This window comes from Malaya genurostris, chromosome 3, assembly GCF_030247185.1.
Source record: "Malaya genurostris strain Urasoe2022 chromosome 3, Malgen_1.1, whole genome shotgun sequence".
Taxonomy (NCBI): Eukaryota; Metazoa; Arthropoda; class Insecta; order Diptera; family Culicidae; genus Malaya; species Malaya genurostris.
Genome location: NC_080572.1, coordinates 141493311 through 141511765, shown reverse-complemented (window position 1 = coordinate 141511765; position 18455 = coordinate 141493311). Strand labels below are relative to the sequence as shown.

The 18455-nt window shown below is 33.9% G+C and overlaps 1 protein-coding gene across 2 annotated transcripts in view; it reads right to left on the bottom strand.

Moving 5' to 3' along the window:
• LOC131439574 (chromatin-remodeling ATPase INO80) overlaps positions 1-18455 on the bottom strand; it is a 530048-nt gene that overhangs the window by 297175 nt on the left and 214418 nt on the right. Inside the window, exon 9 of one of the 2 annotated variants that reach the window (XR_009231141.1) lies at positions 13105-13258. Coding sequence is in view for 1 of the 2 variants with exons in the window: in XM_058610750.1 (XP_058466733.1) it covers positions 13100-13258 (159 nt within the window). In the remaining variant the exon portion in view is untranslated. Of the gene's footprint in view, positions 1-13099; positions 13259-18455 lie in introns of both variants that reach the window. The other variant, XM_058610750.1, reaches the window with a different exon arrangement.

Here is an 18455-nt window from a genome sequence, read left to right as displayed (position 1 = left end):
AATTGGAAGCACAAGATTATTCCTGTAATAAATAAGGATAATAAGATTTTCACATTTATTGATAATAAACGCCTTTTCGACCTGGGTATTGACGTTAAAAGAATAATAGAACACCGAACACTGTTAGAAAATGTAATATATGCGCCCCTGGAACAGCCATGGATTACGATGAGTACAGTAATTATCATATGTGGTATAGTAACGACGATATGTGCGTTCTGCCACAAAGGAAAGTTTTCATGTTGTACTAAAACCAAAATAGTGCATAACGAAAAAAGTGGATCATCGAATGACATGACCCACACAAACAAGAAAAATGTAAAAGAAGAACAAACTCAAGAAACTATAAATATTCCTTGTATCACTAACACTGAAAGAAACACTGTCGAAACAATGGTAGTAGGAATGGTCACAGCAGAAACACATGCACGCGAAATTGATGGTCAATCGAATAAAGACGCGAATATACTAGAAAACCCAGACACGCAACCCTCAAAACCGAAAACTAAAAACAAAAGCACTCGAAATATCGTAGTGATCTGAATATTCTTTGTTTATCCTTATGGGCTGTCAGCATATGTGCGAGAATGATTGAAGAAAAAGGTATAAAGGAATGACTGGACAAGGGAAGCGCGCCCCAGAATGAATGAAGAAGAATGTCTAAATAAGCTCCACAAAAATCTATATATATTAGACAGATAACTAACAGACAAATCCAAGTATATTTCTAGGTCTATTTAACAGCCAAAAAGAAAAAAAAAACGAGGCTCCGTTCGACAGGAAGAAGGAGTCACAAGCAGACCATCAATCTAGATGCAGTGTTCATTAGAAGAAAGGACGAAAGACGAATACAAACGAGGTGAAAAATGAGGTAATATTCGGCATGTAAAGAAAGTTGTTTAAAAAAAAAAAAAAAAAAAAAAAAAAGAAAAGAGGAGAAAGGAAAAGAAAAAAAAATATATATATATAAAGAAATACATAATTTAGGAACAACAATGCAACAATCTTCGCATGCCACCACTTTTAAGAAAACATCTACTTTTACAGGATGGGGGGGGAAGCCAACACTATACCGATTGCCGAAAAAAAAAGAAAAAAATTAAAATTACGAAATTTGATTTGTGTGGAAATATATATATATATATAATTAGTCATGAGTTTACGAAATCTGATTTTGTGTTAAAACTCAGTAGAAGTAATGCATTAGTGAAATGATATGAAATGATAACAATTGAGTGTTAGTTACAATTAATAGTTATGCGCATGCGGATTTATTAAGAGATTAGTCCTAGAAGAGGTAAAAGCCCTGGCCAACGTGTGCGTCCAACGTATTCATCGCGGTCTTGCAAGAAGGAAGGATGTCGGTAGCATAGCAAAGCTACCTAAGAGAACGAGAGGGTGTGGTCGAATGCGGTGGCAAGTCGAAGACAAAGGGGACCGTGGACCCATCAAGATGTCGGAAATATGAACACAAGAGCCAGTAAATCGGAAGGAGGCGCATATTCGGTGTTGGGGACCATAGCAACGAATCGAAGTAGAAAGCAGTCAACACAATTAAAGACGATGCGCGGGTGCAGCACAACAGTCCAAAGTGCTATCCCATATCTCACACGAAAGAAGACAAGAAGGAAGTAAACGCAGTCAACACAGTTAAAGACGATGCGCGGGGGCACCACAACAGTCCAAAGTGCTATCCCGTGTCTCACACGCAATAAGATAAGAAGGAAGTAAACGCAGTCGACACCGGCGAAAATGATCTGAGCGGGGGTGCCACAACAATACAAGGTACTACCCCGTGTTTCATTCAGTGGGCATCGTCAAAGCTCAACTGAGTGCCATAAACAAGCAAAGGAAAAGAATTCAATGATCATTGGGAAAGCGACCACGAAACCGGACGTAACATTTTTTGGAGATGCGCTAGAAGCCTCAACTCATCGGACAGAATAATGCAGCAATTTCGATGATAATTAAAACTCAAACGAAACAGCGATTAATTCCTAAACTATGGTCAACAAACCGAAGGATACTGAGATGAGAACCAGACGAGAAGAAGGAGCCATCATGGAGGAAATGACACGGCACCCAGAGTCCAAGACTAGCAACCGTTCGATCACCCCACTACACAGAGAAGGTACAGACAAAAGCAACTACAAGGCTGCACTGGGTCGGGCAATGGAAGCACACGCTACGGCATTATAAGGTTAGGGAAGCTAACGTCATCAAATATTTACATGAAACAAAGTGCATATGTAAACAGAAAAAAAAACACAAATAAATATGTAAACAAAAAAAAAAAAGAATGGATCAAAAAAAAAAACAAAAAAAAAAAAAAAAATAATTAATCTTTTGTAACTGCAATCTTAGGTTTTACATTTAGTTAACATAACGGGTTAAGTTATTACCCGCGCAATCAACTTGATGGTAGCATCCAGCTCAGTAAGTAAGGGGGCATGCAGCAGCCCTAATTTTTTCCAAAGAAATCTTTATCTAGTACAGACAGTAGACCAGTATAGTAATAACTGATAACGATGATGACAGTGTATCGATATTCATCAACTATACAGAAGTAATTCTTACATTCACTTACATTGTAACTGTAGCAGCCCTAATTTTTCCATAAAAATCTTTATCTAGCTAGTACAGGCAGTAGACCAGTTGAGCCATTGTAATGCCCACGGCTGGCTATTTCAATATATTGCATCAGCCAGAAGAAACCGATCGAATTAATTGATTATGTACATATGCGACGCGATCGCAGGGAATTCATGTAGGTAGTTATAGGTGGTAGTTAGTCTACCAGATATATATATATATATATATATATATATATATATATATATATATATATATATATATATATATATATATATATATATATATATATATATATATATATATATATATATATATATATATATATATATATATATATATATATATATATATATATATATATATATATATATATATCAGTATAGGTTTTTGGTAGTTACATAGGTTGGAGTATAAAAGGGTCGGTTTTTGGTTTAGGCAGGGCTATTTTCTTTAACCTTACTGAAGAGTAATGCTCCTTGTGCGACCGGGTAACACCGTAATCAAACTTGGATACCATTACTCAGGCCAAAGCAGTAGTTAAGAAAAGAATAGTTAGAAGTGATTACCGCAGAGATCAGGTCAGGCACCAAATTAGGTGCTGTAGGCAAGTTAAGACAGTAAAGTGTAACCACTGTAAATTTTTATTAGAAGAAAAATAAAGTAAAAGAAAGGAATTTGTGTGTTTATAAGTGCTCCGAAAAACACTACCCCTCTCGCCGCTCGGGCAAAGTATTGCCGCACATGCCACGAAGTATATATTTACAAAGGAGGAGAACCAACCCGTATGGGCGGAGCATATAGCAAAATGCGTTGCTAGGCAACACATCAAAACAATCGCGGCAATATTTGCGGCTAGAAGTCTGGCAACCGAAATAAAAACAGAATACGGGGAAACGAAGCGGTATACCTTATGATAAAAAAATAACCGGAATTTTCATTTTAAAATTCCCGCGCTTGTCCAATCGGTAAACTTTTATTCTCTCAACGTTGGCAACACTTTTATACACATTCTGTCAACTTTTGACGCATATCGTACGATTAGTTTTTGTTTGGCGTCTATACAAAGAAGTTGAAAAATTATTATTATTATTATTATTATTATTATTATTTTTATTATTATTATTATTATTATTATTATTATTATTATTATTATTATTATTATTATTATTATTATTATTATTATTATTATTATTATTATTATTATTATTATTATTATTATTATTATTATTATTATTATTATTATTATTATTATTATTATTATTATTATTATTATTATTATTATTATTATTATTATTATTATTATTATTATTATTATTATTATTATTATTATTATTATTATTATTATTATTATTATTATTATTATTATTATTATTATTATTATTATTATTATTATTATTATTATTATTATTATTATTATTATTATTATTATTATTATTATTATTATTATTATTATTATTATTATTATTATTATTATTATTATTATTATTATTATTATTATTATTATTATTATTATTATTATTATTATTATTATTATTATTATTATTATTATTATTATTATTATTATTATTATTATTATTATTATTATTATTATTATTATTATTATTATTATTATTATTATTATTATTATTATTATTATTATTATTATTATTATTATTATTATTATTATTATTATTATTATTATTATTATTATTATTATTATTATTATTATTATTATTATTATTATTATTATTATTATTATTATTATTATTATTATTATTATTATTATTATTATTATTATTATTATTATTATTATTATTATTATTATTATTATTATTATTATTATTATTATTATTATTATTATTATTATTATTATTATTATTATTATTATTATTATTATTATTATTATTATTATTATTATTATTATTATTATTATTATTATTATTATTATTATTATTATTATTATTATTATTATTATTATTATTATTATTATTATTATTATTATTATTATTATTATTATTATTATTATTATTATTATTATTATTATTATTATTATTATTATTATTATTATTATTATTATTATTATTATTATTATTATTATTATTATTATTATTATTATTATTATTATTATTATTATTATTATTATTATTATTATTATTATTATTATTATTATTATTATTATTATTATTATTATTATTATTATTATTATTATTATTATTATTATTATTATTATTATTATTATTATTATTATTATTATTATTATTATTATTATTATTATTATTATTATTATTATTATTATTATTATTATTATTATTATTATTATTATTATTATTATTATTATTATTATTATTATTGTTATTATTATTATTATTATTATTATTATTATTATTATTATTATTATTATTATTATTATTATTATTATTATTATTATTATTATTATTATTATTATTATTATTATTATTATTATTATTATTATTATTATTATTATTATTATTATTATTATTATTATTATTATTATTATTATTATTATTATTATTATTATTATTATTATTATTATTATTATTATTATTATTATTATTATTATTATTATTATTATTATTATTATTATTATTATTATTATTATTATTATTATTATTATTATTATTATTATTATTATTATTATTATTATTATTATTATTATTATTATTATTATTATTATTATTATTATTATTATTATTATTATTATTATTATTATTATTATTATTATTATTATTATTATTATTATTATTATTATTATTATTATTATTATTATTATTATTATTATTATTATTATTATTATTATTATTATTATTATTATTATTATTATTATTATTATTATTATTATTATTATTATTATTATTATTATTATTATTATTATTATTATTATTATTATTATTATTATTATTATTATTATTATTATTATTATTATTATTATTATTATTATTATTATTATTATTATTATTATTATTATTATTATTATTATTATTATTATTATTATTATTATTATTATTATTATTATTATTATTATTATTATTATTATTATTATTATTATTATTATTATTATTATTATTATTATTATTATTATTATTATTATTATTATTATTATTATTTGGAAATCGAAGTGAATTTAGTTTTAGGAGTTTTTCTTCTCCACTTTCGGTGCTCTCGGAACAGGAAAAGAGGGGACCAGTAGTGCCGAATTAAGTTTTCATGCCCACAAACTAACAAGCTCTTCAAACTAGAAGAATTTATCAGACAGTTTTATGGGATTTCTACCTGTTTTTAACCATCGTTCGTGGAAAAATACTAAAAAATTGGTAATTTTACACTTATAACGCTTTAGTTCCGGAACCGGAAGTCGAATCCAGATGAAATGATTTGAAAACCTTTGATTTGAATCTTAGTTTGCAAAAATCAGTGGAGTTGTTCCAGAGATAATTGAGTGTAATCTTTTTCTCAAATTTTCACATATTACTATATATTCCGGAACCGGAAGTCACATTCAAATGAAATTCAATAGCAAGCTATGGGACCATAATACCTTTTATTTGAATTTAAGTTTGTGAAAATCGGTTCAGCCATCTCTGAAAAAAATGAGTGCATATTTTTTTCACTTTTTTGGTACATATCATCCTGTATCTCCGAAACCGGAAGTCGGATCAGAATGAAATTCAATAGCAGGCTATGGGACTATGAGACCTTTCATTTGAATCTTTGTTTGTGAAAATCGGTTTAGCCATCTCTGAGAAAAGTGAGTGCATATTTTTGTTACATACACACACGCACACATACACACACACACACGGACATACACACACACACAGACATTTGCTCAGTTCGTCGAGCTGAGTCGAATGGTATATGACATTCGGCACTCCGGGCCTCGGTTAAAAAGTCGATTTTCACAGTGATTGCATAGCCTTTCTATATGAGACGACGTAATTCAAAACCGGCCACTGAAAGCAGCCTACACTAACCAAAATACCAGCATTCTCTTCTTTTCAGCTCAACAAAAAGAAAACAACAAACCCTAGTATCAATTTTTTTCTCTTCCTTTATTCAATACCAAGATGCAAATTATAACTATCTTATTTTTAGTAACAGGAACATTATGTCAGAACCAAGGAATCACAGACTTGAACGAGAAGCCTATCTTGATGATGAAACTAAGAAAATGCAGGATCCAAATAGGGAACACTCAAACTATACTTATTTACTCTATCAGTCGTAGACCACGCGGGACTCTGCTGTATACAGGAGGCGTCTCCATTCAACTCGGTTCATGGCTGTTCGCCGCCAGCCTCGGTAGCTGTGAAGGGTCCGCAGGTCGTCCTCAATTTGATCGATCCATCTTGCCCGTTGCGCGCCTCTTCTTCTTATACCGGTCGGATCATTATCGAGAATCATTTTAACCGGGTTGTTCTCCGACATTCTAACAACATGCCCGGCCCACCGTAACCGCCCGACCTTGGCCGTTTGGACGGTGCAACTGGTGCAGTTCATGATTCATTCGCCTTCTCCACGTACCGTCTTCTATCCGCACTCCGCCGAAGATGGTTCGCAACACCTTCCGTTCAAAAACACCTAGTGCGCGTTGATCCTCCGCAAGCATTGTCCAGGACTCGTGCCCGTAGAGGATAACCGGTCTAATCAGCGTTTTGTAGATAGTTAACTTCGTACGACGGCGAATTTTGCTCGATCGAAGCATCCTGCGCAGTCCAAAGTAAGCACGATTTCCTGACAATATGCGTCTCTGAATTTCTCTGCTGGTGTCATTATCGGCAGTCACCAGTGAGCCCAAGTACACGAACTCGTCGACCATTTCAATTTCATCACCACCAATCAGAACTCGTAATGCGTGGCTGGCGTTATATTCTCTCGAGCTCTTTCATGTACTTTGTCTTCACACATTGATGTCTAGTCCGATCCGCTTGGCTTCAGCTTTTAGTCCGATGTACGTATCTTCCATCTTCTCAAAGTTGCGTACTAAAGGGTGATTTTTTAAGAGCTTGAGAACTTTTTTAAACAATAAAACGCATAAAATTTGCAAAATCTCATCGGTTCTTTATTTTAAACGTTAGATTGGTACATGACATTTACTTTTTGAAGATAATTTCATTTAAATGTTGACCGCGGCTGCGTCTTAGGTGGTCCATTCGGAAAATCCGCTTTTTTATCGACAAATTTTGTTCAGCGATGAGGCTCATTTCTGGTTGAATGGCTACGTAAATAAGCAAAATTGCCGCATTTGGAGTGAAGAGCAACCAGAAGCCGTTCAAGAACTGCCCATGCATCCCGAAAAATGCACTGTTTGGTGTGGTTTGTACGCTGGTGGAATCATTGGACCGTATTTTTTCAAAGATGCTGTTGGACGCAACGTTACAGTGAATGGCGATCGCTATCGTTCGATGCTAACAAACTTTTTGTTGCCAAAAATGGAAGAACTGAACTTGGTTGACATGTGGTTTCAACAAGATGGCGCTACATGCCACACAGCTCGCGATTCTATGGCCATTTTGAGGGAAAACTTCGGAGAACAATTCATCTCAAGAAATGGACCGGTAAGTTGGCAGCCAAGATCATGCGATTTGACGCCTTTAGACTATTTTTTGTGGGGCTACGTCAAGTCTAAAGTCTACAGAAATAAGCCAGTAACTATTCCAGCTTTGGAAGACAACATTTCCGAAGAAATTCGGGCTATTCCGGCCGAAATGCTCGAAAAAGTTGCCCAAAATTGGACTTTCCGAATGGACCACCTAAGACGCAGCCGCGGTCAACATTTAAATGAAATTATCTTCAAAAAGTAAATGTCATGTACCAATCTAACGTTTAAAATAAAGAACCGATGAGATTTTGCAAATTTTATGCGTTTTATTGTTTAAAAAAATTCTCAAGCTCTTAAAAAATCACCCTTTATAATATCAATATCATCAGCGAAACCAAGTAGCTGGACGGACTTTCTGAAAATCGTGCCACTCGTGTCTATTCTCGCTCTTCTCGTCCGGTGTTGCAGCTTGCTCGCCAAAGGTGCATTCTTCTCGGCCACTAACTGTTCACAATCGTCGTCGAACCAGTCGTTCCTTTCGTTCGGAGCCGCCGTACCTAGCGTTGCTAATGCAGTGCTAACTATGGCAAAACGGACTTTCCAGCTGCACCAAGTGCCACTGCCAACTGCTGCGCGTAATCTTGGGCTACTTCAGCATCCCGGAGCCACGCAATGTTAAACCGCGACGTTGGGTAGCCACCGTCGTAAGTTTTGAGCGCATGCATACAGCAACCAAGTAGTGGTCCGAATCTATATTCGCACTACGGTAGGTGCGAACATTGTTTATGTCCGAGAAAAAATTTCCGTCGATCAAAACGTGGTCGATTTGGTTTTCGGTTTGTTAGTCAGGTGATCTCCAGGTAGCTTTGTGGATATCCTTGCGGGGAAAGAACGTGCTTCTGACTACCATTCCTCGGGAGGCCGCAAAGTTGACACACCGTGGCAGGCTGTTCGGCCCGATTACCGGTCGGTACATTGCCTCCCTTCCTACCCGGGCATTCATGTCACCGATGACAATTTTTATGTCTCTGCGTGGGCAGCCGTCGTAGGCTTGTTCCAGCTGCACGTAGAACGCTTCTTTCTCGTCATCATGTGGGCAGTGCACGTTGATGATGCTGTAATTGAAAAAACGGCCTTTAAATTTCTCAACTTACACGTCCTAGCGTTGATCGGCTGCCACCCAATCACTCGCTGACGCATTTTGCCCAGCACTATAAAGCCAGTTCCCAGCTCGTTCGTTGTGCCACAGCTATGGTTGAAGATAGCCGCTCGATGTCCGCTTTTCCACACCTTCTGTCCCATCCAAAAAAATCTACTGCAGCGCTACGACGTCGAAACTGCGAGGATTTAGTTCGTCGTATTATTATCCTGTCGAAGCCTGCGAAACCTAAAGACTTGCAGTTCCATGTTCCAAGTTTCCAATCGTAGTCCATATTTCGTCACGTGGGTCTATGCCGATTGTTCCGGGTCGTATTCTCTCCTATATTATTTGCAATAGATGTTTTACAGGCGGCTTATTAGGCCTACGCCAACCCCCTGTCTAGCCGGAGGATCATCGTGCTTGCTCTGTTTGACGTCCCAACTAGCACTAGGACGATCCCGTTGGTTGGGTTGCCACCTTCGATTTAGCTGGACGGAGTACAGCATTTCATACTCAGCCGCTGGATACCAGAACAGACGCTGTTTGAAGCCGATCCTAACATGGAGTACAGACGCTCCGACATCCTCTAAAGAGGACCCCCTTCCCTGTCAGCATACGACCAAGGTCCCACCGGGGTTGGTTACCCGATCTTTCCTATGGTTGCTCGTACCCCAGCCGGCACCGCGGGGAGGTAGGGATAGGAATTACTGGACAAGAGGCTAAGAGCCACACTGGGGCTTGAATTACGCATTGTCCAGTCGTTTACCAACCAAATTATACATCCTATAAACTTAACAAATCTAGACAGTACTATTCAAACATTGACCAACATAGCATACAAAAAGATCTCAGATAACAACACTCTGAAAAACATAGCAAAACATAAGATTAGGGATACATATAGTAATTTCTATCAGATCAGACCAGAAACAAACCACAGATTCAAGAGATAGTACACACTAGGGAGTACGTGGAAATGGATCGCCGGCAACCCGGATGCAGAGGACTTAAGGATAATCAACACAACACTGAACAAACTAATAGACGAAAATAATAGGCAGTACACGGTCAACGAGCAACTGGGTCAAAGAATTCAACAATTAACAAACGCTATAAATAGCATAGCAAAAAACTACCACTCCAACCAGCTAGTTCTCACCGAACTAGATACAATTACGCTGATCTTGAACGTAGACACAATAAACAAAATACTACTAGACATCCAGGACGCGATACTATTATCGAAAACTGCAACAGCCAACAGTAAAATGTTATCATTCAAAGAAGTTAACACTATCAAACAAATACTACAAAACCAAGGAGTCACAGTAGACATCCCAGACGAAGCGCTTACCTATGTTACACCCAAAATAGCTACTAGCAAGGACACACTTTTGTACATCCTACATATTCCAAAACTACAGGAAAAGGAATCGGACATAATCCGTATTTTCGCATTAAACTACAACAACACAGTTATCAAAACCATCCAATTCACCTCATCAAACATGGAAAAGAACTTTTTACAACAAGAAAACCAGAAGACTACGAAAGCACATTCATCGAAAAGTTCCAAGACAATTGCATTTATCCCATTATCAACGGAATGCAAAGCCACTGTATAACCAAAAGCGAATCCGATACCCAAGTAAAACTCATCAGAAACAACCAGCTTCTAATTACGCGTAACAACGAGCTGAAATCCGACTGTGGTCCAGACAATAGACCATTAAAAGGAAATCTCCTAATAACATTCTCAAATTGTACCATAACAATTATGAATAAACAATTCACAACAAAAGAAATCTTCGAAGAACCACAAGTTATGCAAGGCGCTCTACACAACCTACTAATGAATCATCAACTGTTGGACAATCGCATTATCTGTATCATCAGCCTTGTTCCCAACAGGTTAGGTTAACGGCAGGAAGCTTAGGCAGTTTTCAGTTATCAGAAGTGTACAAAGAAGGTTCCTTTGTTAATAATAATAATAAAATAAGTTTTTTTAATCTTGCTCCCGCGAACCAAGAACGTAATTATATATCATTATTATTTCTTTTTGTTGGTACTTAGCTCAACGGGTTCCCCGTTATGGCCATGTCCATTTCTCTCTGGTAGGCTTCTATGGCGTACACCACATCCCGATACGCCCACATGAGGTCTTCCTTCAGCGTGTTACTATTCTCGCGTAAGGCAGCACCTGCGCCTGGGTTGAGACCTAAAACCTGTCTGTGAAAATCTGTGATCGTTTTCCGTACTCCAATAAGAGTTCAAAATCAAATTTAGTGAGCAAAAAAAAAAAAAAAAAAGGTCTCACCACCCGTTTTCCGTTACATTTCAGGTGACCGTTTAGTGAGGAAAAAAAAAAAACGGTCTCACTACCAACACGCTCTGTACTTTTTGGTGCTAAACTCTATTCGATTACCATAATCTGTGAAAATCTGTGTTTTATTCAAAAATCTGTGTCACTTTTAAAATCTGTGCACAAAACTCAAAATCTGTGTAACACAGATTAATCCTGACATCCCTGGTTGAGACACGCACTCAACAGTGCATATTTTGCTTGAATTTCCTCCTTGCTTGCTGGGTTGCGTTTACTTTGGTGCCTTTGCCAGTATTTCATTTCTCTGTCCATAAAGTCTGTTCACTGCTTCACTAGTTCCTCGTTGTAGTTTCTTTTCGTTGCCATGATATTTTTGTGGTTTTTCTTCTTTTTTTTCGATTCTAAAGTACCGCACTTCTCATTAGTTAATTCTGGTTTATTGATAACCACGATTCTGTTATTCCACTAATTATAAATCGTCGTCACTAGCGGTACGCCATCAGTGTATGCAGTTTTGTTAGTTTGGTGGTGAAGAACACTAATCAATTCCTTTTTAAACGCTTTATATTGCTATGGTCACTCGCGGTACGCTATCATTGCTATGCTGTTTGTTTAGATTGGTGGCGGAGAACACTGATCAAATCTCGTTTCTAATGTCAGTTAATAGATTCGATCACTCCACGAATGGCAAAGAATCGCCATGAAAAATCTGTTCTTTCTGGGTATGGCCGATTCGGCACATGGACTTCGTTAGTTAATTGAATTAAGACCGTACAAGTAAAGCGTAGTTTTCGAACTCTTTATTCCAAATCGTTTTCCTTAAAGCTAGGTCCTGCTCGGGCGGTGGCTACGTGACCCTTTTTAGCGCGTCAGCATAAACGGTCACCGTACAGTCGGTGGCAATGATCGCGCCTTATGCTGCGTCGGAGGTTTCGATAATGTTTATTTATTTTAGCGATTGAAGCGGGCCCGTATCCACCACAGTATCATCGACGACAATTTCCAACTGCTCATTCGTTTGAAGAATGTTCGTCGATCGACGACAATTTTCAACTGCTCATTCAATGTTGAAGAATGTTCGTCGACGACAATATCAACGTTCACATGATCCTGCTAAGGAAACCATAGTTATGGGTTAACATATATATTAGAAATCTAATATTAAGAGGTTTTCTCTAATTTCGTTTAGCGGTAGTGCTCAAAAGTTTAGGTACCTCAAAAATTTACTTTTGAAAAAAATTGGCTGGAAATTTGGAACTTTTCGAAATATAACATTCCAAAAACCTTTCAATTGCATGAAACGTTGAAATATGATGTTATCTGGACGTTCCAGCGAATTTCAAAATATTTAAAATCAAGAATAAATTTTTGATTTCGAGAGAGTTGATTTTGTCAAACAAAAATTTCTTAGACATTCGATATCAAATCAAAATCACCTCCCGCCACACTCTAATATTATTATGTCATACGAAAACAAATAAATTAGAAAATTAACAAATACCTCACTTTTTTCTCTGGCACGCTGGAGTATTCGCTCTTCAATTGTACCTTTACAGATCAAACGATATACAGTGACTTGTTTTGTTTGGCCTAAACGATGAGCACGATCCATTGCTTGTTGGTCAACCGTAGGATTCCAATCGGAATCATAAAATATTACCTGTAAATAAAAACAGGTAAATCATTAATAAATAAGCATCTTCGACTTTATTACAAAAAACCTTTACTTTCTCATGTGTTTCAACCGAGTCATATACCATTCAACGCAATTCGTCGAGATCGCTAAACTTATGTGTTTATGCATGAGTCTGCACAAATCGGGATGTATTATAAATATAAATATTTCTCGCATTAAAATACTTTACTCTTCACAATACGAAGCTGATCGTCAATTAAAAACCTGTTTTAAGACACTTTACCCTATATTTCCGGATCCGGATGAAATTCTGAAATTTTGTATGGGACCACAGGACCATTCATTTGAACCTAACTGAACTTTCTAGGTTGATGGTCTAACATTGACTCCGACTTTAAGATTAGCATCGTTTGGTATCGAGTGGTCCTATCGGGGTGGTATGACTGACTCAAGTTGTTTATGTTATTCAGCATAAACAACCGTTGCCGGTTTAGCGGTATCGAACTACATTGTTGCGCACAGGGTTTAAGTCATCCACCACACGCCTTATCTTTTTTTAGAAAAATTTGTGTCTTTGAATATGATTTTTTTGTAACCCATCTTATAACTACCTGTCATATGTGTTAATTTAATATTATGAATAATAATAACTTTGGTTATTTTAAATTTATATTATAATAAGTTCTCATAAAAAGTATTTAATAAATTTAAATAGATGTGTTTGTAGGTATATCAAATATTCAAACTTCATCCACCACACGTCTTGCTGTTGTCAGGGGACTGTACAACCTTCATACACCTTCCGCGAAAAAACTAGGCAATTCTTACCCTGTTTAACCGTACAATTGTTGCACGTAAAGTAATATATCTGCAGTTCCACAATCTCATTACATCCCACTAGTTGTAGTGGTTATTGTTCAACATTCGTTCTTGTCAAATATGGTTTAACTCTATCGTTGTGAACATTGTCTGTTTGATCTCCTATTCTTATTTCTACATTGCTGTTGGTTTCCGATTGTCCCGGGTTGGCGGTTCAATGCATAAGTCACTGGTCTTATAAACCAGTCATCGTATGTTCGAGCCCCGACCTGGAAGGATTTGTAGTGTCAGTAGAATCGTAGCACCAGTTATGCAATGGCTCTGTACACTCTGAATCGGCTGAGAAGTCTGTTGAAACAGAAGGTCAAATTCCACTACAGGAATGTAATACCAAGGCTTTGCTTTGTTGGTTTCCGACACTACCGGAAAGGGACCAATTAAGATTTTGTCTAACTTACTTCTTGTTTCATTTTTCACCAACACTAATTGTACTGGTCTGTATACTTTGAGGTTTATTTTCATTGTAAGTATTGCACCTTTTTTGTTTTGAATTCAGAAGTCTTCTTTTTGTTTCTATTTGGGTAAATTGTAATTTCTGTTTCAAGACTTTTGAGTAATCATCAACATCACATAATGGTTGGATGGTTTCATTATCTTCAATGTTTAGTGGTATTGAACATATTTTCTCAAAAACTATATCGAACGGTGTACTATCTGTTCCTAAATGTATTGTAGTATTACATATTATTATTAAAAGATTTCCGCTGTTTATTCTTAAGAAGTTTTCAAAAGATTTGTGTGAATTTTCTAATGCTCCTATTGATTGATGATGGTATGCCAAAGAATGTATTTGGTCTATTTTCAGTAAGTTACATACTTCTGAAAAAATCTTTGATACAAACTCCGTGCCACGGTCTGTAGCTATTTCTTTTGGTATCCCGAAATTTAGGATGAAGTTTTCTACGAATGCTTTCGCAACCGTATTTGTGGTTTTAGTTTTTATTGGTGTTGCAGTGATTTTTTTTGTAAGTTCACATTGCGTTGTTAATATTTATTTATTCTGGCGATTGAAGCGGGCCTGTATCCACCACAGTATCATCGACGACAATTTTCAAATTTTTAAGGAAACCATAGTTAAGGGTTTAATATATATTAGGAATCTAATATTTAGGAGTTTTCTCTAATTTCGTTTAGCGGTAGTGCTCAAAAGTTTAGGTACCTCAAAAATTTCCTTTTGAAAAAAATTGGCTGGAAATTTGGAATTTTTCGAAATATAACATTCCAAAAACCTTTCCATTGCATGAAACGTTGCAATATGATGTTATCTCGACGTTTCAGCGAATTCCCTTCATTATCTGGAATTAGGGGCCCAACAAGATATAAATAAAGTTTATCAAATGCACTGAGTGCTGTATTTTCTGCATCTTTTGTTAAAACTTTCCATATAAACTCTTGTTGAATAGTTTTTATGGTTTTTCGTATCCCGGCATGACTTGTTGAAGGTAATACGTGATAGTCATTTATTATTATATCTTTTTGTTTGCTGTCAGTGATTTCTTTACCATTTATATATTATTTATTATTTTTGAGGACCCGGCGCCTTCCAGCAAGAACATCCGGCCATATAATAAAGAATTTCGCTGTACCAGCTTAAACCCGCCTGATGGTTTGTTTGTTAGAATGGTGCATCTTGCTAGTTTCAGACCTTCAGGGAAAAACCCAAAGCTTCCCCCCCGTGACTCAGGTTGGCAATCCACTCCATCATCCAGTCATTCACTTGTAAGATACACTGATGCACTCCCTGCCCCTCCCCGTTGTTGATATACTTGAGCATAATACAATATAATATAATAAAGGGTGATTTTTTAAGAGCTTGAGAACTTTTTTAAACAATAAAACGCATAAAATTTGCAAAATCTCATCGTTTCTTTATTTTAAACGTTAGATTGGTACATGACATTTACTTTTTGAAGATAATTTCATTTAAATGTTGACCGCGGCTGCGTCCTAGGTGGTCCATTCGGAAAATCCGCTTTTTTATCGACAAATTTTGTTCAGCGATGAGGCTCATTTCTGGTTGAATGGCTACGTAAATAAGCAAAATTGCCGCATTTGGAGTGAAGAGCAACCAGAAGCCGTTCAAGAACTGCCCATGCATCCCGAAAAATGCACTGTTTGGTGTGGTTTGTACGCTGGTGGAATCATTGGACCGTATTTTTTCAAAGATGCTGTTGGACGCAACGTTACAGTGAATGGCGATCGCTATCGTTCGATGCTAACAAACTTTTTGTTGCCAAAAATGGAAGAACTGAACTTGGTTGACATGTGGTTTCAACAAGATGGCGCTACATGCCACACAGCTCGCGATTCTATGGCCATTTTGAGGGAAAACTTCGGAGAACAATTCATCTCAAGAAATGGACCGGTAAGTTGGCCACCAAGATCATGCGATTTGACGCCTTTAGACTATTTTTTGTGGGGTTACGTCAAGTCTAAAGTCTACAGAAATAAGCCAGTAACTATTCCAGCTTTGGAAGACAACATTTCCGAAGAAATTCGGGCTATTCCGGCCGAAATGCTCGAAAAAGTTGCCCAAAATTGGACTTTCCGAATGGACCACCTAAGACGCAGCCGCGGTCAACATTTAAATGAAATTATCTTCAAAAAGTAAATGTCATGTACCAATCTAACGTTTAAAATAAAGAACCGATGAGATTTTGCAAATTTTATGCGTTTTATTGTTTAAAAAAGTTCTCAAGCTCTTAAAAAATCACCCTTTATAATATAATATAAAATAATAAAAAATATAGTATAATACAGTACAATATAATATATAATTCATTAAACATAACACAATATATCATAATATAATATAACATAATTTAATGCAATACAGTATACTACAAACGGGGACGGGTATAGCGTGATGGGATAGTCGATGCCTTTCACGCAGCCCGCCTGGGTTCGATTCACATACTAGACTTTGCACATATGAATGTCTGTTGGATATCTGTTCTCTGTGATATAACATAATATAAAATAATGTAATGTAGTAATATATAACATAATATAACACAGTATAATATAATATAATAAGGCACATTATAATATAACATTACACAATATATTCTAACAATATACTATAACATAATACAATATAATATGATATAATGCAATGCAGTATAATACAATACAACATAATATAACATAACAGAAGATACTATATGAAATAATATGCTATGATACAATGTATAACAGTTAATGTCGCAGTGTGAGTTATGCTCTTCTTTCGTCGCAGTACTGCAGGAAATATTATATTTCTTTGTTAATCACAATAATAATTATAATAATAGTAATAATAATAATAATAATATTAATAATAATAATAATAATAATAATAATAATAATAATAATAATAAAAATAATAATAATAATAATAATAATAAAAATAATAGTAATAATAATAATATTAATAATATATAATACAATGTAATATAATTCAATTCAATATATAACAAATAATGCAACAAACAACAGAACCACACGTGGCAATATACTACCATAAATATTGCACTTTAGGATGAGCTTCAAACTACAAGCCATTTCGCACTCTCATTCTGCTACTAACGCAGAAGGCGATAGCACCCAGTCGACGCCGTTCTATTGACCAAATGTCATCATATACGCTCGGGGAGGCATGAGATAGGAACTTGTGAGGACTTAGTTATCTCACCATTTGACGACCAGGAAAGAGTCCTTTCCCATTCTTCTGCACAAATCCGCTATTTTCGTCATTATTCCTCGTAATTGAATAAGACTTTTAATTTGCGATACTATTATTTTTTCTTTGGACAAAATTAGTTTTTCTTCATTCTGACAGGCTTTTAATTCGACATATTCAGGTTATGGTACTTCTGGTTGATCAGTTCCTGAAGTACTCTGTGTTGTTACCATATTGTTTTTCGAGCTAGCATCGCTTCTGTTGATAAATTTTTAAGTTCGAATATTGATACTCGTGATAACGCGTCCGCTACCACATTCCCAACTCCTTTCTTATAAAATACCGTTAAATCGTGTTCTTCAAGTGCGAGTTTCAATTTTGTTAGACGACTCGAAGGGTTATTCATCGTAGAGAGATACACTAAATGTCTATGATCTGTATATATCTCGAATGTTCTTCCATATAAATATGGTCTGCAGTGTTTGATTGACCATACTATTGCTAATAAATCTTTTTACACCGTACCATAGTTACACTCTGCTTTATTTAAAGTTCTACTTGCGAATGCAATAGGTTTGCTGATTATTTTATTGCTCAGTACAGTTCCAAATGCTTTTACTGAAGCGTCAGTATGCATTATGGATGTGTTCTAAAATTGGGAAAATCTAAAATTGATGGTGT